Here is a 21,240-nt window from a genome sequence, read left to right as displayed (position 1 = left end):
AAAACAAAATGAAAACTAGATGTGAGACTGTTCTCTTCAGTGTACAGACTTCATGGCAGTTGCTGCACACTATCTAGCTACTTAGATCTTTAACTCTCTGTTCTGTTAATACCAAATGAGGCCCAAGTGTGTCAACCTGTTTCCCACAGAAACCAAAAAGTCTACATGCATCTCTTTTCTCCTGTGCCCTTTCACCTTACCTGCTCCCAATTCTCCACCAACGTCCTCCTCTTTCTCTAATTATTCTCCTCTTCATTTTGCTTGGCCTTGCCCCCAAGCATGCAAGACAGAGAGTCCTAGAGGTCCAAGATTCTAGAGTGGCTGTTTGCAAGGCGGAGGAGATTACAGTAACTGCCACACTGTATATACTTCTGTGCAAAGAAAAAGGGACAGTGTTCAGAATGTCTCTCACATATAACAAGAGCTGGAGATGGCAGGATACCTGTGTGGCCCAAGGAACTAGAGCTAGCAAATTATGGGCCAAACAATTGCAACCAAAGGCTGGAAGAGGAAAGGTCTGCAACCAGCTCTGTCTCCTAGCTCTCTGGTATTTGCTGCCAACGGGCAGAGTCTATTTCGTGAAGCATCAAGCACTGAAAAGAAGACTCCTGCTGCTGGAAGTTGACAGGAAGTAACGTCCAATGCAAGATCAAGGCTTGTCCTCGAAGCAATGCCCATAATGGAAGAAAAAAAAAAAAGAGAAAGCGGAAGAGAAACGTTAAGTCGCAAGTCCAACCTGGCCCCCAGCCTAGCCCAGCCCAAGGAAGGTAGGAGTCAAGGAGAAGAAACTAAAAGAGAAGAGCCTTGGACCACAACATTCTCCACAAGGTACACTCAAGAAACTTCACCCTACTCTTGAACCAAGTTACAAAGAGAGCTTCTTAATCCCTACTTTGGCTCCTTAAAAGCTGCTATCAGTTCACTCATTAGACACATCTGATTTCAGAACAACTGTAATAGTTCAAACTAGATGGCTCTTTCCTTCCTAAGGATTATTAATTAAAGAAGATCTATATAGCTCTAAGTATATGATACATAAAATAGAATACTCTGTAGAATATAAGTAACTCTTAGTTCAGTGTATTAATGAACGTCTGTAAGAAATGTGGCAATGATTTCCCTAATGGAAGAGCCTGGGGGAGGTAAATCTGTCTTCTAGGATTTCCTCCTCCCCAAAGCTCAGAAACTCAGGTGTTGTTTTAGCTCTCCTACACTCTCTTCACCCAAGCCCGCCTTCCTGTTGGGGATCGGACCTCCCTATTGGCTCTCTCATACCTTTCAACTGCCTGCTTTGTGACATCACTCTCCTCCCAAACCTACTACCACTTGGTAGAGCCTTGGGGTTTCCGTGGAGCTGTTTGGACCAGTAACCAGTGACCTCTGTACTGGACACGTGCGCCGTTCAGCTGCAGCCACTCAGACATCCTCTAGTGTTGTCTCCTCATCCCTTGTACCTGCAGTGGATGCTTCCTCTTCTCTGACCATGTCAGGTAAGAAAAGAAACTTTGGAAAGTTTTGCGTTCGATTTCTTTTGCCCCTAAATTGAGTAGGAGATTCAAAATAGCATGGAATAATGAGGGAAAGTATTGAACTACAAGTCTGGAGACCTAATTTCACTTTTGACTTTGACGTTTACTATCTGTGTGACTTTGGACAAATCACTGGCTGTCTCACAAAGCCTGTTGCTTTCCTTAACTGTTACGTTAGGATACCACATTGGGTTGATCACTCTGATCCCCTTCTTTTCCAGTATTGAGCCTTAAAGGGTACCCATGTAGAAAACGAAATCAGACACTTCTCAAGAGTGTTTCAACAGAAACACAGAAAAGCCAGGGGACATAGAAAACTAGCAATATATACCAAGATGTTTCATCTCTAATGGTCTCCCTCCACTAGGATTTCGACTAGTTGAAAAGAGAGAATAGGGAGAGAGGATGGAGAGTACTGGGCTCTACAGGGAGGCACAGAGTCGAGCGTAAGGAAGTTTAGGACGGTTTTCATTAGCACAGGCCAACAGGCACCAAGAGATGGGAGAAAATGTAAGAATGAAGAGGGAAAGCATAGAGGAGCTCTCAAGAAAAACGGAGTTTGCAATGGAATGCTGATGGGAACCAAAGATTTTCAATTAAAGCAGAAACAGCACAGAGGGAAACCTGCTCAGAGCAGGGCAAAACCAAGTTGATGGTAGCAAACCCTTACATTAACAGACTTAAGAAGGAAAGTAAGGCCAGAACAGGGGATCACCGGGAAAGGCAGCTTATCAGAAAAGTCATACTCCGTTTTCTTTCTTTTATTGCCTCTCTGAATACAGTTGGCCACTTGACAGTTTTGAATATAAACATTTTAGAAATACGTTTTAGAAATGATGCCTCCTATAAACAAGCAACCACAGTGGTTATCTAGGGGGCTGCTTTTCAGTGTTTTATTCTTTCTAATTTTTAAACTAGGTAGACATTTCACCAATTCAACATTTTAAGTGATATCTTCTAAATTGAATCAGAAGGACTATTTTCCTTGGTGTGATATGTAGGTTCTAAGGCAAGGCTGCTTTTCATTTTTACAGTTATTTCCTTCCTAACACAGAGAGCACATTGATCAACAGCCATCGTTCGCTTGTAGAGCTTAGCTACCGAAGAAGAAGAAGAAAAAGTCAAGCCCCACATCTCTAATTCCCCCCCCCACTTAGGGAATTCCCTGGCGGTCCAGTGCTTAGGACTCGGTGCTTTCACGGCCAGGGCCACGCGGCGCGGCCAAAGAAACAAAACAAACAAACATCCACGTTTATCGAAAACCATATTGTGGAGTCCTGTGGATTTTCTTACATTTGAAAATCTTTTTTAATTGGATTCTAGGCATGATGGTTTTTTGAGGTTTTGGGATGCCATCTTCTTGGATGCTGAAGATGATTCTAATCTAAGTTCTAGGATAAATCCAAAAACCTTCCTGATACATTTTAAGCTTCCTTTCTGCTTATTATATAAGCTATATTCATTGAAATATATATTTCTCCTAGGCTTAATACCTCTTACTTGCTGGGTAAAAATATGAAGGAGCACAATAATGAAACTCTTTTACACTTATTATTTTGCTGTCTGCTTCGTACCGGTTTTCATTGAAATACTTGTCTATATGTGTTGTGGCTACCTATACATGCACATTTATTGCATTCTGTTGCTTGTTATGCATTTTTTACTGACATACCTTCTCTGTCTGTATGCATTGGCTAGGAATTCATTCACCTCTATCACCTCCATCGTGTCTTCTGGTTAATAGTATTCACTAAAATAGAGTGGGCAAAATTCACTTTCATAATATTGCATGGATGGTACAGAATGCCATTTGTTAGTAAATTCATTAGGCTTCGATACTTGCCACATACCCCAGTTTTCATTAATATCTATGGATTTCTTTTTCGTTAACGTAATATGCTTGTCATGATTTTTCTTTGTCTTTCTAGAACTTATTGTATCTTCCTCCATATAAATCATACGCAATAGATCAGCTTATTCATCTATTAATTATTACTGCTATTATTATTGGTGGTGGTGTTATAACCACTTTATAGGTGAGGAATCTGAAGTAATCAGATAACTTTTCCCTTTCCAAAAGCACTTAAGAAATCCACTTTCGGGTAATCATTTTGAGGTAGGATGAGAAACCGGGCTTGAAGAGGGCAAAAATGACTCTTTCAATTCACCAGTTGGACTGAGCTGTACGTCACCTCTAGGTAATAGCGTGGGAACTGCACAAGCAAAGGGAGACACTGAAGACGACAATGGTAATAGCCGTACTGTTTTCTAATGGACAAAAAAAATGCCTATATTATAAGTTCTATTTCTCCTGCTTTCTGGCAGTATCATGCTCAGAGTGGAGTCCTGGCAAGGAAGTCAGGATACTTAGGTTCTGAAACCTGGTAATGATACTAACATAATGAGAGAACTTGAACAAGTCAACCCGACCTCTCTGAGCCTCAGTTTCCTTACTCACGAAATGAGACTGAGAACATCGAAGTTCTCTAAGGGCCTCCTAGTTCTAAAATGCTTCCAGTCTAGGAAATAGCATAGAAGTCAATACGAGTGCAGGCTGAAGGGAAAGACAGGGCAGGGAGAAGGTTGCTTCCAGCCTAGAGAACAATCTCTGAACCACACCACTTGGCTCTTCTGCCCGTCTGTGCCCAAGATGGGAGCACAGGCAGTTAATAGAGAAGAGTGGAAAACTGCTCAGTCCTTACAGCCATCATTAACTGTCTGATTTTGGGTTTCTCAGGAAGTAGTGATAGTAGAGGTGTCCTGATAGCAAGAACCTTCAGATGATGCCGTTCCTCAAACGTAGTGAGAATTTCTCAACCTCCCTGAGTTTTTCATGACCCTCTTGTTCTTACAGAAAATTTCCAACATCCATCTCTACTTGGAACTCTAAATTCTCTGCAGCATTCTCCTCCTGTGGTGAGCAATGCAACTTCCCTAACACGAAGTGTCTGCAACTTCTCCAGAGTCTCTGCCCCTGCCGTCAGTTCGGCATCGGCTACTGGTACCCCTTTCCAGACACTCATGGGTAGTGCCTACCTTTACCAACATTCTAGCACGACTATGTTATCTGGAGTTACTGACCACAGCCAGATCTCCACTTCAGCTGCTTCCTATCCAGGTGTTCTTGAGTGGGACATCACAGCAAGCACTGAAAAGAATTCTTCTTCACTCGGAGACTTTACTCTGGCACTCACTGACCGCCACACAGCTGCCTCCTCCATGTTTCTGGCAGCCCAGTATGATAAAACTTCAGACGCCAAGAACATGGTCCCTCTACATCCATCGCTTTCTGCCAGCCTTGCTCAGGGAACACCATCTCAGATTCCAAATCAGGGGCAGAGCCGCCTGCCACTTCCCTGCCAGGAAGGAAGCCAGGTATATTACTATCACCAAGGCACACTGGGGTCTTTACTGTATGGAGAACTTGGCTCCTGCCCGCAATCCTACGGCTCGGCGTCATACACAGGAAGTCGGGCCTCTGGGCAACCAGAAATGGGAATGGGACTGAAGGAGATTCAGCCCACAAATATCCGACCACCAGCTTCCACCTCTGCAGTCTGCCACCCTGTGTCTGCTCAACGCATCACAGAAACAAGTTTTCAAGGTGAGTATAACAAACGCCAGAGAAAGTTGAAGAATGAGGTCGGCACTCAAAAATGGGGTCAAATCGACAGCTGGGAAGGGGTGTAGAGGCAGGTAGAATTTAGATCCTGAGCCTTTAATAACCACTACCTTCGCTCAGTGCCCTCTGTTTTTAGACTCTCTATGAGAACACCTAGGGCTTCCCTGGTGGCGCCGTGGTTAAGAATCCGCCTGCCAATGCAATGCGGGGGACACGGGTTCGAGCCCTGGTCTGCGAAGATCCCACATGCCGTGCAGCAACTAAGCGCATGTGCCACAACGACGGAGCCTGCATTCTAGAGCCCGTGAGCCTCAACTACCGAAGCCCACGTGCCTACAGCCCATGCTCCGCAACAAAGAGAAGCCACCGCGATGAGAAGCCCGCACACCGCAACCAAGAGTAGCCCCCGCTAGCCGCCAACTAGAGAAAGCCCGTGCACAGCAATGAGAGACCCAGTGCAGCCAAAAAAATAAATACGTAGAATAAATAAGTTCAAACAGTAAATAAATACATAAACATAAATTACAAAAAAAAGAACACCTAATGCAGGTGGGAAGGTGGGAGGGCCACTGTAGAGGTCATCTATGCTACATGTACAAGAACCCCGAGAGCACACCAATCGGTACCACACTTTTCACTGCTGTAGCCGATCGTTCCCCCTGTACTGCCACACTGTAGCACTCCCTTCCCTCATCTACTGCTATAGTCTCTTCGGAAGGTGTTTCAGAACTCTTGTTATGAGAGTGCCAGTTGAACTGTCCTCACTTCCTTCATTTATACCAGGATTGAAGACCTTGTGGTCCGAGATCCTGTCCAGAGAGCAAGCAGGCTAAGACTCTGTCTTTGTTGATGTATTTCATCAGCAAGGGCTCTACCCCCTCTCCTAGTTCATGGTGTGACGTGTTCTTGGCCTCTCGGGAAAGTGGGGAGAATGGAAAGGACCCTATATGAGAATGCTAGGCTTTGTAAAACATTTCAGGTTTTTAAAAATAAGACTCATTTTGTATTGGACTTATAACAGTCCTATGAAATACAAAGCGAGCCGAGAATCAGCGACAGGAAAGGCTCACCAGTAAGAATTACAACAGTCACCGCTTACCTCGTAGCATAGGGCACTGTCCATGATCCTTAAGAAGAGTTAGTAGAAATGCCTTGCCCATCTTGCCCCTGAACCCCTTGAAAGGTACACGACTGCTGTGTTGGTGTTTAGGGGGAGCATCTCACTTACCAGGGACTGACTTCTCCCTTGATCCCTTTGTAGGGATGGAGACCTCCCCCCTGGTGATGAAAAATTCCCTGGGATTGCAACCTCCAAGCCAGACGTTTTGTGTGACACAAAGTCAAGAACTCCCCAAGTCCTGCAGTAGCAGAAACAGCCACATACTTGAGAGTAACCCACCATCTGAACTTGGGGACATTTCAGTGACAGCTCCAGTCCAGAGTGCCAGGCGTCTCCTGGCCCTGCCTCCAGCTCCAAGCCAGGGACAAATAGAGAGTAAGCACGTGGATGATATCAAAACCAAGCTTTCAAAGCCTCTGGATGCCTACCAGATCCCAACAGAGAACCAAGATCCTCCACTACTCCCTTTAGGAATCCCTGATATTCACCAGCCGCTGGCCTGCACCGATCCCCTCAGCCAAGAGGAGCAGCCTGGTTCTGAAAATGCTGATCTGGGAGAGAACAGCCGGAGTCGTCAGGACCTAGGGACACTTGAAAATGGGATTGAACCTAGCAGTGGTCTTGCAGACATTACTACACTGGCGGAGGATATTCACCTTCCCCAGCTCTTTAATCCTTTGAAAGATCTTGATCAATCCCAAGGTCCCAACGTGATCAAAGCTAAAGACACCAGAGCCATTAAGGTGAATCAGGTGCAGGAAAAGCCAAGTGTCATAAAGGTTCCCTCTGATCAACCCAGGAAGAACAAACAGAAAGCCTCTGAGCCTATCAGTGGCGCTCCCAAGGCCAAAATCCAGCCAAAGAATCCAGAGTGCCTGTTAGGGGGAGAAGTGGTTATATGCCACGCTGCAGTCAGTGACAGGGCTCCTGTGAACACGGCCAAGCACTCTCAAGGCAAACCTCAGAAAGCTGCATCCAGAAAGATCAGCAAAACTAAGAGCCACGGGCAGGAAAAGACCAAAAGGACCAGAGGGAGAAACAAGGCTGAGGAGAACAAGCAGTCAGGGAACAAAGTCAAGGCAGAAGAGAAGCCAGCAATCCCCCACACGAAGCGAAAGGAACACCAAACTGAGCTTCTCCAACAGAGCTTTCAAAAGCCTCGAACCTCCCTTGGCGTGCGCATGCTGGAGTCTGTGAAGGTTCTTCATGCGCTGGGGAAGAAGAATGAGACGAAAACTGGGCTCTCTTCCTGTCGGCTCTTGGGAAAGTCAAGCAACCCCAAAGACCCCCAGCCACCCCCAGCTATCCAGCCATGGCGGCATACCCCACGTGAGGGGAAGGGTCCTGAGAAAACGCAAGTCCAAGCCCAGAAACCAGACAGCAGTGCTGAAACAGAGTGTCCGTCTCCAGCCCAGTATGAGCGGCCTCCTCCTGGGAAGGTCAAGTTGATACCTCTGCCTTTTTCTGCCTGGGACAAGCCTCAAGCTCGACCCGCTCCTCGGAGGCCACAGTCTCTGGCCTCACATCGGCCTGCTGGGGCTTACCGTGCCCAGCCTGGTTCTACTGACTCAGCTCAACCTGCTGCAGCCAATTCATCCCAGCCAGCTCCTGCCTCTTTGCCAGGCCCCGCCAAACCAGCTCAGCCAACTGTGACCAACCCAACCCAACCGGCTTGGACCAACCATACCCAGCCTCGTGTCCCTCAGTCTGCTGCTCCTAGGCCTGCACCCTCCAAAACTTCATCTGGCGCTCCTCTCCAGCGGGAGCCTGTTCCCCCTGCTGTGAATAAGCGCCAGTCCCCACCCAAGCTCCAAACCCACTTTCTACTCCAAGACTTCAGCAAGCAACGAGTTCCATGGAGGGAACCCAACGTGCCTGAGCCAGTCATGTCAAAGCCCATCGAACAAGAGCAGAGGCCAGAGCGAGAGGCCATGAAGAGGCGGGCTCAACAACAACGGGAGAATGCTGCCAGATACACCTCTTCGGGCAAGCTGCAATTTTTCACCGAGAGGGAAAACGAAATGGAAATTGCCGACTACTACGGATACGTCAAGTGAGAGCTGCTAGGATTCTTGGTGCCACCTTGGCTACCAGCTGTTCTTCCATACACAGGTAAGACAGGTATAGAACTGAATAAGTAAATGGAATACAATTAATAGACGAGTAACAAACCTTTCGAATTTTCAGATGCTGCTAACTGGGGCGTGAGAAAGGAAGGACTGAAAGTTGGATGGGAGAATGAAGGAAAGGGGTAAAAACTGAGCAAAGAGGAAGGAACTTGGCCCAGGGCTAGGAAGGCCCAAAGAGACGTATGGATTTAGGAAAGGAAGCAGGAGCGAGGATGAAATGGCAGAAGTAAAAAGCAGGGTCAGAGGTCTGGGTTGAAAGAACACAATTGGAGTAGAGTTGAAGGTGACAGAAGATGAGTCTAGGTTTACTAGGAGAAATAGAAAAAGTCTCTCGGGGACGCTGGCCTTAAGTCTCACAACCACCAGATAGGTATTTCAGAAAACAAGAGGTTCAGGACACATCTCTGAAAGGTCTGAGTTGCCTTATTCAGGTGTGACTGTAGTGGGGGAATAGGGAAATCTACCAGAGAAGTGGCTAGGGCTCAGAGTTATCCTAGGGGCAGCTGACGACAGGGGCAGAGCCAAGGGAACTGCTGGATCAGGAGGCCCACGAACAAAGCAGGGGCATAGCCGCCTGTCACTTCCCTGCCAGGAAGGAAGCCAGGTATATTACTGTAACCAAGGTACACTGGGGTCTTTACTGTATGGAGAACTTGGCTCCTGCCCGCAATCCTACGGCTCGGCGTCACACACAGGAAGTAGGGCCTCTGGGCAACCAGAAATGGGAATGGGACTGAAGGAGATTCAGCCCACAAATATCCGACCACCAGCTTCCACCTCTGCAGTCTGCCACCCTGTGTCTGCTCAACGCATCACAGAAACAAGTTTTCAAGGTGAGTATACAGACGGCAGAGAAAAGTTGAACAATGAGGTCAGCATTCAAAAATGGGGTCAAATCGACAGCTGGGAAGGGGTGTAGAGACAGGTAGAATTTAGATCCTGAGCCTTTAATAACCACTACCTTCTCTCAGTGCTCTCTGTTTTTAGACTCTATATGAGAACACCTAGGGCTTCCCTGGTGGCGCCTGCCAATGCAGGGGACACGGGTTCGAGCCCTGGTCTGCGAAGATCCCACATGCCGTGCAGCAACTAAGCGCATGTGCCACGACGACGGAGCCTGCATTCTAGAGCCCGTGAGCCTCAACTACCGAAGCCCACGTGCCTACAGCCCATGCTCCGCAACAAGAGAAGCCACCGCGATGAGATGCCCGCACACCGCAACCGAGAGTAGCCCCCGCTAGCCGCCAACTAGAGAAAGCCCGTGCACAGCAATGAGAGACCCAGTGCAGCCAAAAACATAAATACGTAGAATAAATAAGTTCAAACAGTAAATAAATACATAAACATAAATTACAAAAAAAAAGAACACCTAATGCAGGTGGGAAGGTGGGAGGGCCACCGTAGAGGTCATCTATGCTACATGTACAAGAACCCCGAGAGCACACCAATCGGTACCACACTTTTCACTGCTGTAGCCGATCGTTCCCCCTGTACTGCCACACTGTAGCACTCCCTTCCCTCATCTACTGCTATAGTCTCTTCGGAAGGTGTTTCCGAACTCTTGTTATGAGAGTGCCAGTTGAACTGTCCTCACTTCCTTCATTTATACCAGGATTGAAGACCTTGTGGTCCGAGATCCTGTCCAGAGAGCAAGCAGGCTAAGGCTCTGTCTTTGTTGATGTATTTCATCAGAAAGGGCTCTACCCCCTCTCCTAGTTCATGGTGTGAAGTGTTCTTGGCCTCTCGGGAAAGTGGGGAGAATGGAAAGGACCCTATATGAGAATGCTAGGCTCTGTAAAACATTTCAGGTTTTTAAAAATAAGACTCATTTTGTATTGGACTGACAACAGTCCTATGAAATACAAAGAAGGCCGAGAATCAGTGACAGGAAAGGATCACCAGTAAGAACTACAGCAGTCACCGCTTACCTCGTAGCATAGGGCACTGTCCGTGATCCTTAAGAAGAGTTAGTAGAAATGCCTTGCCCATCTTGCCCCTGAACCCCTTGAAAGGTACACGACTGCTGTGTTGGTGTTTAGGGGGAGCATCTCACTTACCAGGGACTGACTTCTCCCTTGATTCCTCTGTAGTGATGGAGACTTCCCCGCTGATGAAAAATTCCCTGGGATTGCAACCTCCAAGCCAGACAGCTTTCCTATGGAATGACAGAGAACTTGTCAAGGTGAAACACCAGTCTGCGGGAGAAAGGGAGGAAGAGAATGATGGAAATCGTTTCTGGGAAACTATTTTTACATTATGTGTTGTTTGTTCCCGGTAAATAAACTGAAATCTTCTTAACAGTACAACAAAATCTAAACCACTAAAGCCAACAATACAGGAGTATAACGTTCGAAAAAAATTTCTTTGGCTGCGCAGCATGTGGGATCTTAGCTCCCCAACCAGGGATTGAACCCACGCCTGCTGCATTGGAAGCGCAGAGTCTTCACCACGGGACCACCGGGGAAGTCCCAGGACTATCACTTTTAAAGGAGAAGGTACAAACCCCTCGGTTCTATGAACTGGAGATTTTTAGTAAGAAGTCAATATATTTGTTGTTAGGCACATTTTATGTTAGGCTGTCTCCCTGCACAGGATGCAGGCGCCTTGAGAATGGAAGTCATATCCCTCTATAGTACGTCCCTCTTCTTTCTGCTTTGCAGTTTGCTGCTCCACTTGTTCAACCCCACCTAGTAATAACCTATACTTCCCTTGTTCCTGTTTTCCCATCTGGAAAACAGACAAAAGGCAACCAAACAACGCAAAGGTCTCAACAAATAAGGGATATCCAAAACCAGAGATGGCCAGAACTTCTGTACCCCTGATGAAATAGTCCTCATACAAAACCTGATAATCAAATTCCTTAATGCTAGGAATCACAGTGAAAAATAGTATCTGAACTGACTTCTGTCAGATGAGTGAGAACTAAGGTTAATTCAGTGTATCTGAAGCATAGAAAGTGAGGGCAAAAGTGGCACAAGATGGGGCTAGAGAAGCAGAGAGGATTCTAGACCACGCAGAGTCTTAAAGGCCAACAGTGTGTTTTCTATTCTCAAAACAATGCTTGTGAGCGATGTTTATGAGCAACGTTCCAACTTGCTTTGAAGGTTTCTTGTGTGAAGAGTGGATTGGAAGGAAACAAGATATATGGACACCAGTTAGGACCTAATCGCAACAGACAGGCAAGTTCAGTATTAGGAAGTTGAGGAAGAGCTGGCTGACAGATTCCAAAGAAATTCAGGAGATGAACTGAAGCGGGCTTAATGGGGTAGGAGATGGAGGAAAGGAAGGTCTTAGGGAATTCAAGGGTTTACTGCACACATGAGCAAAGTCTCAAAATTAATCATTTGAACGTACAGAGGCGGATCTCCCAAATGACACCGGTTAGGAAGCAACGGTACGCCCTTTAGAATTCCTAGAGACAACACAAATCAACTGTTTCGATGGAAAATTCGGCGGGACTCTTGATTTCCATGGGAATACAGAGAAAAGAGACACTGATCTGGCTTGCAGGTATATTTAGGAAGTTGTTAGCCGGACATCACCTACTAGTATCATGTAAGTAGGCCGTCCGAAGTAGGAAGCTTAGGGGAAAAACCTGGAGGAAAACTTAAAAGCTTAAGCCACACCTCTACACTACACCACCTTTCACAATTTCTTCTCAGATAAGCATCATCCCCATCAGTGAAGAAACTCGTTCGTACCTCATAATAGGAAAAACAGGCCTAAAGATTCAATGTGTGTCTTGGGAGGTCCCATCTATGCGATATCTTCCTGGGACCAGAAAAGGCCCCAGGAAGATCCATCTCTGCACCCCTGAAAGCTTACCACCAAGGAAAATGACTAGGTCCATAGATTTCCTCCCTCAAACCAGCTTACCTCACACATAGATCATTAGCAACTCCGCCCTTACTCACATTATCACAGTCACAAGAGTGGTTAGGGAGAAAAGCACTAACCAGGGGAACTAAAACAGAGGCAATCCAGGCCAAGCTGGGCTGGTGGCAGATATCTTGCTCCTTACGCTCGGGTGCATAATGCGACTCACCACAGTGCCTTTTTCACAGACCCTTTTGAACGTTTCTCCACAGAATCCAACAGCTCAAGTTAGTTCATGACGCTTCAAGGTCAACAATCGTCAAGAGAAAAACATGCAATATGTCTTACAATGTTGGATTCCTTACAAACAGGACAAGGAGATAACCATGTAGACAAAACCAGAGCATTTGAAAACATCTGTATTCTACAAACACACCAGTGAATGCTATAAATAAGGTACTATGACATAAAACAAAATGAAAACTAGATGTGAGACTGTTCTCTTCAGTGTACAGACTTCATGGCAGTTGCTGCACACTATCTAGCTACTTAGATCTTTAACTCTCTGTTCTGTTAATACCAAATGAGGCCCAAGTGTGTCAACCTGTTTCCCACAGAAACCAAAAAGTCTACATGCATCTCTTTTCTCCTGTGCCCTTTCACCTTACCTGCTCCCAATTCTCCACCAACGTCCTCCTCTTTCTCTAATTATTCTCCTCTTCATTTTGCTTGGCCTTGCCCCCAAGCATGCAAGACAGAGAGTCCTAGAGGTCCAAGATTCTAGAGTGGCTGTTTGCAAGGCGGAGGAGATTACAGTAACTGCCACACTGTATATACTTCTGTGCAAAGAAAAAGGGACAGTGTTCAGAATGTCTCTCACATATAACAAGAGCTGGAGATGGCAGGATACCTGTGTGGCCCAAGGAACTAGAGCTAGCAAATTATGGGCCAAACAATTGCAACCAAAGGCTGGAAGAGGAAAGGTCTGCAACCAGCTCTGTCTCCTAGCTCTCTGGTATTTGCTGCCAACGGGCAGAGTCTATTTCGTGAAGCATCAAGCACTGAAAAGAAGACTCCTGCTGCTGGAAGTTGACAGGAAGTAACGTCCAATGCAAGATCAAGGCTTGTCCTCGAAGCAATGCCCATAATGGAAGAAAAAAAAAAAAGAGAAAGCGGAAGAGAAATGTTAAGTCGCAAGTCCAACCTGGCCCCCAGCCTAGCCCAGCCCAAGGAAGGTAGGAGTCAAGGAGAAGAAACTAAAAGAGAAGAGCCTTGGACCACAACATTCTCCACAAGGTACACTCAAGAAACTTCACCTTACTCTTGAACCAAGTTACAAAGAGAGCTTCTTAATCCCTACTTTGGCTCCTTAAAAGCTGCTATCAGTTCACTCATTAGACACATCTGATTTCAGAACAACTGTAATAGTTCAAACTAGATGGCTCTTTCCTTCCTAAGGATTATTAATTAAAGAAGATCTATATAGCTCTAAGTATATGATACATAAAATAGAATACTCTGTAGAATATAAGTAACTCTTAGTTCAGTGTATTAATGAACGTCTGTAAGAAATGTGGCAATGATTTCCCTAATGGAAGAGCCTGGGGGAGGTAAATCTGTCTTCTAGGATTTCCTCCTCCCCAAAGCTCAGAAACTCAGGTGTTGTTTTAGCTCTCCTACACTCTCTTCACCCAAGCCCGCCTTCCTGTTGGGGATCGGACCTCCCTATTGGCTCTCTCATACCTTTCAACTGCCTGCTTTGTGACATCACTCTCCTCCCAAACCTACTACCACTTGGTAGAGCCTTGGGGTTTCCGTGGAGCTGTTTGGACCAGTAACCAGTGACCTCTGTACTGGACACGTGCGCCGTTCAGCTGCAGCCACTCAGACATCCTCTAGTGTTGTCTCCTCATCCCTTGTACCTGCAGTGGATGCTTCCTCTTCTCTGACCATGTCAGGTAAGAAAAGAAACTTTGGAAAGTTTTGCGTTCGATTTCTTTTGCCCCTAAATTGAGTAGGAGATTCAAAATAGCATGGAATAATGAGGGAAAGTATTGAACTACAAGTCTGGAGACCTAATTTCACTTTTGACTTTGACGTTTACTATCTGTGTGACTTTGGACAAATCACTGGCTGTCTCACAAAGCCTGTTGCTTTCCTTAACTGTTACGTTAGGATACCACATTGGGTTGATCACTCTGATCCCCTTCTTTTCCAGTATTGAGCCTTAAAGGGTACCCATGTAGAAAACGAAATCAGACACTTCTCAAGAGTGTTTCAACAGAAACACAGAAAAGCCAGGGGACATAGAAAACTAGCAATATATACCAAGATGTTTCATCTCTAATGGTCTCCCTCCACTAGGATTTCGACTAGTTGAAAAGAGAGAATAGGGAGAGAGGATGGAGAGTACTGGGCTCTACAGGGAGGCACAGAGTCGAGCGTAAGGAAGTTTAGGACGGTTTTCATTAGCACAGGCCAACAGGCACCAAGAGATGGGAGAAAATGTAAGAATGAAGAGGGAAAGCATAGAGGAGCTCTCAAGAAAAACGGAGTTTGCAATGGAATGCTGATGGGAACCAAAGATTTTCAATTAAAGCAGAAACAGCACAGAGGGAAACCTGCTCAGAGCAGGGCAAAACCAAGTTGATGGTAGCAAACCCTTACATTAACAGACTAAGAAGGAAAGTAAGGCCAGAACAGGGGATCACCGGGAAAGGCAGCTTATCAGAAAAGTCATACTCCGTTTTCTTTCTTTTATTGCCTCTCTGAATACAGTTGGCCACTTGACAGTTTTGAATATAAACATTTTAGAAATACGTTTTAGAAATGATGCCTCCTATAAACAAGCAACCACAGTGGTTATCTAGGGGGCTGCTTTTCAGTGTTTTATTCTTTCTAATTTTTAAACTAGGTAGACATTTCACCAATTCAACATTTTAAGTGATATCTTCTAAATTGAATCAGAAGGACTATTTTCCTTGGTGTGATATGTAGGTTCTAAGGCAAGGCTGCTTTTCATTTTTACAGTTATTTCCTTCCTAACACAGAGAGCACATTGATCAACAGCATCGTTCGCTTGTAGAGCTTAGCTACCGAAGAAGAAGAAGAAAAAGTCAAGCCCCACATCTCTAATTCCCCCCCCCACTTAGGGAATTCCCTGGCGGTCCAGTGCTTAGGACTCGGTGCTTTCACGGCCAGGGCCACGCGGCGCGGCCAAAGAAACAAAACAAACAAACATCCACGTTTATCGAAAACCATATTGTGGAGTCCTGTGGATTTTCTTACATTTGAAAATCTTTTTTAATTGGATTCTAGGCATGATGGTTTTTTGAGGTTTTGGGATGCCATCTTCTTGGATGCTGAAGATGATTCTAATCTAAGTTCTAGGATAAATCCAAAAACCTTCCTGATACATTTTAAGCTTCCTTTCTGCTTATTATATAAGCTATATTCATTGAAATATATATTTCTCCTAGGCTTAATACCTCTTACTTGCTGGGTAAAAATATGAAGGAGCACAATAATGAAACTCTTTTACACTTATTATTTTGCTGTCTGCTTCGTACCGGTTTTCATTGAAATACTTGTCTATATGTGTTGTGGCTACCTATACATGCACATTTATTGCATTCTGTTGCTTGTTATGCATTTTTTACTGACATACCTTCTCTGTCTGTATGCATTGGCTAGGAATTCATTCACCTCTATCACCTCCATCGTGTCTTCTGGTTAATAGTATTCACTAAAATAGAGTGGGCAAAATTCACTTTCATAATATTGCATGGATAGTACAGAATGCCATTTGTTAGTAAATTCATTAGGCTTCGATACTTGCCACATACCCCAGTTTTCATTAATATCTATGGATTTCTTTTTCGTTAACGTAATATGCTTGTCATGATTTTTCTTTGTCTTTCTAGAACTTATTGTATCTTCCTCCATATAAATCATACGCAATAGATCAGCTTATTCATCTATTAATTATTACTGCTATTATTATTGGTGGTGGTGTTATAACCACTTTATAGGTGAGGAATCTGAAGTAATCAGATAACTTTTCCCTTTCCAAAAGCACTTAAGAAATCCACTTTCGGGTAATCATTTTGAGGTAGGATGAGAAACCAGGCTTGAAGAGGGCAAAAATGACTCTTTCAATTCACCAGTTGGACTGAGCTGTACGTCACCTCTAGGTAATAGCGTGGGAACTGCACAAGCAAAGGGAGACACTGAAGACGACCATGGTAATAGCCGTACTGTTTTCTAATGGACAAAAAAAATGCCTATATTATAAGTTCTATTTCTCCTGCTTTCTGGCAGTATCATGCTCAGAGTGGAGTCCTGGCAAGGAAGTCAGGATACTTAGGTTCTGAAACCTGGTAATGATACTAACATAATGAGAGAACTTGAACAAGTCAACCCGACCTCTCTGAGCCTCAGTTTCCTTACTCACGAAATGAGACTGAGAACATCGAAGTTCTCTAAGGGCCTCCTAGTTCTAAAATGCTTCCAGTCTAGGAAATAGCATAGAAGTCAATACGAGTGCAGGCTGAAGGGAAAGACAGGGCAGGGAGAAGGTTGCTTCCAGCCTAGAGAACAATCTCTGAACCACACCACTTGGCTCTTCTGCCCGTCTGTGCCCAAGATGGGAGCACAGGCAGTTAATAGAGAAGAGTGGAAAACTGCTCAGTCCTTACAGCCATCATTAACTGTCTGATTTTGGGTTTCTCAGGAAGTAGTGATAGTAGAGGTGTCCTGATAGCAAGAACCTTCAGATGATGCCGTTCCTCAAACGTAGTGAGAATTTCTCAACCTCCCTGAGTTTTTCATGACCCTCTTGTTCTTACAGAAAATTTCCAACATCCATCTCTACTTGGAACTCTAAATTCTCTGCAGCATTCTCCTCCTGTGGTGAGCAATGCAACTTCCCTAACACGAAGTGTCTGCAACTTCTCCAGAGTCTCTGCCCCTGCCGTCAGTTCGGCATCGGCTACTGGTACCCCTTTCCAGACACTCATGGGTAGTGCCTACCTTTACCAACATTCTAGCACGACTATGTTATCTGGAGTTACTGACCACAGCCAGATCTCCACTTCAGCTGCTTCCTATCCAGGTGTTCTTGAGTGGGACATCACAGCAAGCACTGAAAAGAATTCTTCTTCACTCGGAGACTTTACTCTGGCACTCACTGACCGCCACACAGCTGCCTCCTCCATGTTTCTGGCAGCCCAGTATGATAAAACTTCAGACGCCAAGAACATGGTCCCTCTACATCCATCGCTTTCTGCCAGCCTTGCTCAGGGAACACCATCTCAGATTCCAAATCAGGGGCAGAGCCGCCTGCCACTTCCCTGCCAGGAAGGAAGCCAGGTATATTACTATCACCAAGGCACACTGGGGTCTTTACTGTATGGAGAACTTGGCTCCTGCCCGCAATCCTACGGCTCGGCGTCATACACAGGAAGTCGGGCCTCTGGGCAACCAGAAATGGGAATGGGACTGAAGGAGATTCAGCCCACAAATATCCGACCACCAGCTTCCACCTCTGCAGTCTGCCACCCTGTGTCTGCTCAACGCATCACAGAAACAAGTTTTCAAGGTGAGTATAACAAACGCCAGAGAAAGTTGAAGAATGAGGTCGGCACTCAAAAATGGGGTCAAATCGACAGCTGGGAAGGGGTGTAGAGGCAGGTAGAATTTAGATCCTGAGCCTTTAATAACCACTACCTTCGCTCAGTGCCCTCTGTTTTTAGACTCTCTATGAGAACACCTAGGGCTTCCCTGGTGGCGCCGTGGTTAAGAATCCGCCTGCCAATGCAATGCGGGGGACACGGGTTCGAGCCCTGGTCTGCGAAGATCCCACATGCCGTGCAGCAACTAAGCGCATGTGCCACAACGACGGAGCCTGCATTCTAGAGCCCGTGAGCCTCAACTACCGAAGCCCACGTGCCTACAGCCCATGCTCCGCAACAAAGAGAAGCCACCGCGATGAGAAGCCCGCACACCGCAACCGAGAGTAGCCCCCGCTAGCCGCCAACTAGAGAAAGCCCGTGCACAGCAATGAGAGACCCAGTGCAGCCAAAAAAATAAATACGTAGAATAAATAAGTTCAAACAGTAAATAAATACATAAACATAAATTACAAAAAAAAGAACACCTAATGCAGGTGGGAAGGTGGGAGGGCCACTGTAGAGGTCATCTATGCTACATGTACAAGAACCCCGAGAGCACACCAATCGGTACCACACTTTTCACTGCTGTAGCCGATCGTTCCCCCTGTACTGCCACACTGTAGCACTCCCTTCCCTCATCTACTGCTATAGTCTCTTCGGAAGGTGTTTCAGAACTCTTGTTATGAGAGTGCCAGTTGAACTGTCCTCACTTCCTTCATTTATACCAGGATTGAAGACCTTGTGGTCCGAGATCCTGTCCAGAGAGCAAGCAGGCTAAGACTCTGTCTTTGTTGATGTATTTCATCAGCAAGGGCTCTACCCCCTCTCCTAGTTCATGGTGTGACGTGTTCTTGGCCTCTCGGGAAAGTGGGGAGAATGGAAAGGACCCTATATGAGAATGCTAGGCTTTGTAAAACATTTCAGGTTTTTAAAAATAAGACTCATTTTGTATTGGACTTATAACAGTCCTATGAAATACAAAGCGAGCCGAGAATCAGCGACAGGAAAGGCTCACCAGTAAGAATTACAACAGTCACCGCTTACCTCGTAGCATAGGGCACTGTCCATGATCCTTAAGAAGAGTTAGTAGAAATGCCTTGCCCATCTTGCCCCTGAACCCCTTGAAAGGTACACGACTGCTGTGTTGGTGTTTAGGGGGAGCATCTCACTTACCAGGGACTGACTTCTCCCTTGATCCCTTTGTAGGGATGGAGACCTCCCCCCTGGTGATGAAAAATTCCCTGGGATTGCAACCTCCAAGCCAGACGTTTTGTGTGACACAAAGTCAAGAACTCCCCAAGTCCTGCAGTAGCAGAAACAGCCACATACTTGAGAGTAACCCACCATCTGAACTTGGGGACATTTCAGTGACAGCTCCAGTCCAGAGTGCCAGGCGTCTCCTGGCCCTGCCTCCAGCTCCAAGCCAGGGACAAATAGAGAGTAAGCACGTGGATGATATCAAAACCAAGCTTTCAAAGCCTCTGGATGCCTACCAGATCCCAACAGAGAACCAAGATCCTCCACTACTCCCTTTAGGAATCCCTGATATTCACCAGCCGCTGGCCTGCACCGATCCCCTCAGCCAAGAGGAGCAGCCTGGTTCTGAAAATGCTGATCTGGGAGAGAACAGCCGGAGTCGTCAGGACCTAGGGACACTTGAAAATGGGATTGAACCTAGCAGTGGTCTTGCAGACATTACTACACTGGCGGAGGATATTCACCTTCCCCAGCTCTTTAATCCTTTGAAAGATCTTGATCAATCCCAAGGTCCCAACGTGATCAAAGCTAAAGACACCAGAGCCATTAAGGTGAATCAGGTGCAGGAAAAGCCAAGTGTCATAAAGGTTCCCTCTGATCAACCCAGGAAGAACAAACAGAAAGCCTCTGAGCCTATCAGTGGCGCTCCCAAGGCCAAAATCCAGCCAAAGAATCCAGAGTGCCTGTTAGGGGGAGAAGTGGTTATATGCCACGCTGCAGTCAGTGACAGGGCTCCTGTGAACACGGCCAAGCACTCTCAAGGCAAACCTCAGAAAGCTGCATCCAGAAAGATCAGCAAAACTAAGAGCCACGGGCAGGAAAAGACCAAAAGGACCAGAGGGAGAAACAAGGCTGAGGAGAACAAGCAGTCAGGGAACAAAGTCAAGGCAGAAGAGAAGCCAGCAATCCCCCACACGAAGCGAAAGGAACACCAAACTGAGCTTCTCCAACAGAGCTTTCAAAAGCCTCGAACCTCCCTTGGCGTGCGCATGCTGGAGTCTGTGAAGGTTCTTCATGCGCTGGGGAAGAAGAATGAGACGAAAACTGGGCGCTCTTCCTGTCGGCTCTTGGGAAAGTCAAGCAACCCCAAAGACCCCCAGCCACCCCCAGCTATCCAGCCATGGCGGCATACCCCACGTGAGGGGAAGGGTCCTGAGAAAACGCAAGTCCAAGCCCAGAAACCAGACAGCAGTGCTGAAACAGAGTGTCCGTCTCCAGCCCAGTATGAGCGGCCTCCTCCTGGGAAGGTCAAGTTGATACCTCTGCCTTTTTCTGCCTGGGACAAGCCTCAAGCTCGACCCGCTCCTCGGAGGCCACAGTCTCTGGCCTCACATCGGCCTGCTGGGGCTTACCGTGCCCAGCCTGGTTCTACTGACTCAGCTCAACCTGCTGCAGCCAATTCATCCCAGCCAGCTCCTGCCTCTTTGCCAGGCCCCGCCAAACCAGCTCAGCCAACTGTGACCAACCCAACCCAACCGGCTTGGACCAACCATACCCAGCCTCGTGTCCCTCAGTCTGCTGCTCCTAGGCCTGCACCCTCCAAAACTTCATCTGGCGCTCCTCTCCAGCGGGAGCCTGTTCCCCCTGCTGTGAATAAGCGCCAGTCCCCACCCAAGCTCCAAACCCACTTTCTACTCCAAGACTTCAGCAAGCAACGAGTTCCATGGAGGGAACCCAACGTGCCTGAGCCAGTCATGTCAAAGCCCATCGAACAAGAGCAGAGGCCAGAGCGAGAGGCCATGAAGAGGCGGGCTCAACAACAACGGGAGAATGCTGCCAGATACACCTCTTCGGGCAAGCTGCAATTTTTCACCGAGAGGGAAAACGAAATGGAAATTGCCGACTACTACGGATACGTCAAGTGAGAGCTGCTAGGATTCTTGGTGCCACCTTGGCTACCAGCTGTTCTTCCATACACAGGTAAGACAGGTATAGAACTGAATAAGTAAATGGAATACAATTAATAGACGAGTAACAAACCTTTCGAATTTTCAGATGCTGCTAACTGGGGCGTGAGAAAGGAAGGACTGAAAGTTGGATGGGAGAATGAAGGAAAGGGGTAAAAACTGAGCAAAGAGGAAGGAACTTGGCCCAG

The 21,240-nt window shown here is 46.4% G+C and overlaps 1 protein-coding gene across 1 annotated transcript in view; it reads right to left on the bottom strand.

The window, feature by feature from the left end:
- The window catches only part of LOC309622135 (uncharacterized protein), a gene marked incomplete at both ends in the record, with an annotated part of 99,790 nt that overhangs the window by 14,833 nt on the left and 63,717 nt on the right, over window positions 1–21,240 (bottom strand). Inside the window, one exon of the mRNA XM_082409289.1 lies at window positions 10,458–10,595. Within this exon, the coding sequence (XP_082265415.1) occupies window positions 10,458–10,595 (138 nt within the window). The remainder of the gene's footprint in view (window positions 1–10,457; window positions 10,596–21,240) is intronic.

This window comes from Balaenoptera borealis, assembly GCF_965194805.1.
Source record: "Balaenoptera borealis genome assembly, contig: HAP1_SCAFFOLD_1613, whole genome shotgun sequence".
NCBI classification, from domain to species: domain Eukaryota; kingdom Metazoa; phylum Chordata; class Mammalia; order Artiodactyla; family Balaenopteridae; genus Balaenoptera; species Balaenoptera borealis.
The sequence above is the reverse complement of the archived record's forward strand: the minus strand, read 5'-3'. Positions and strand labels throughout refer to the sequence as shown.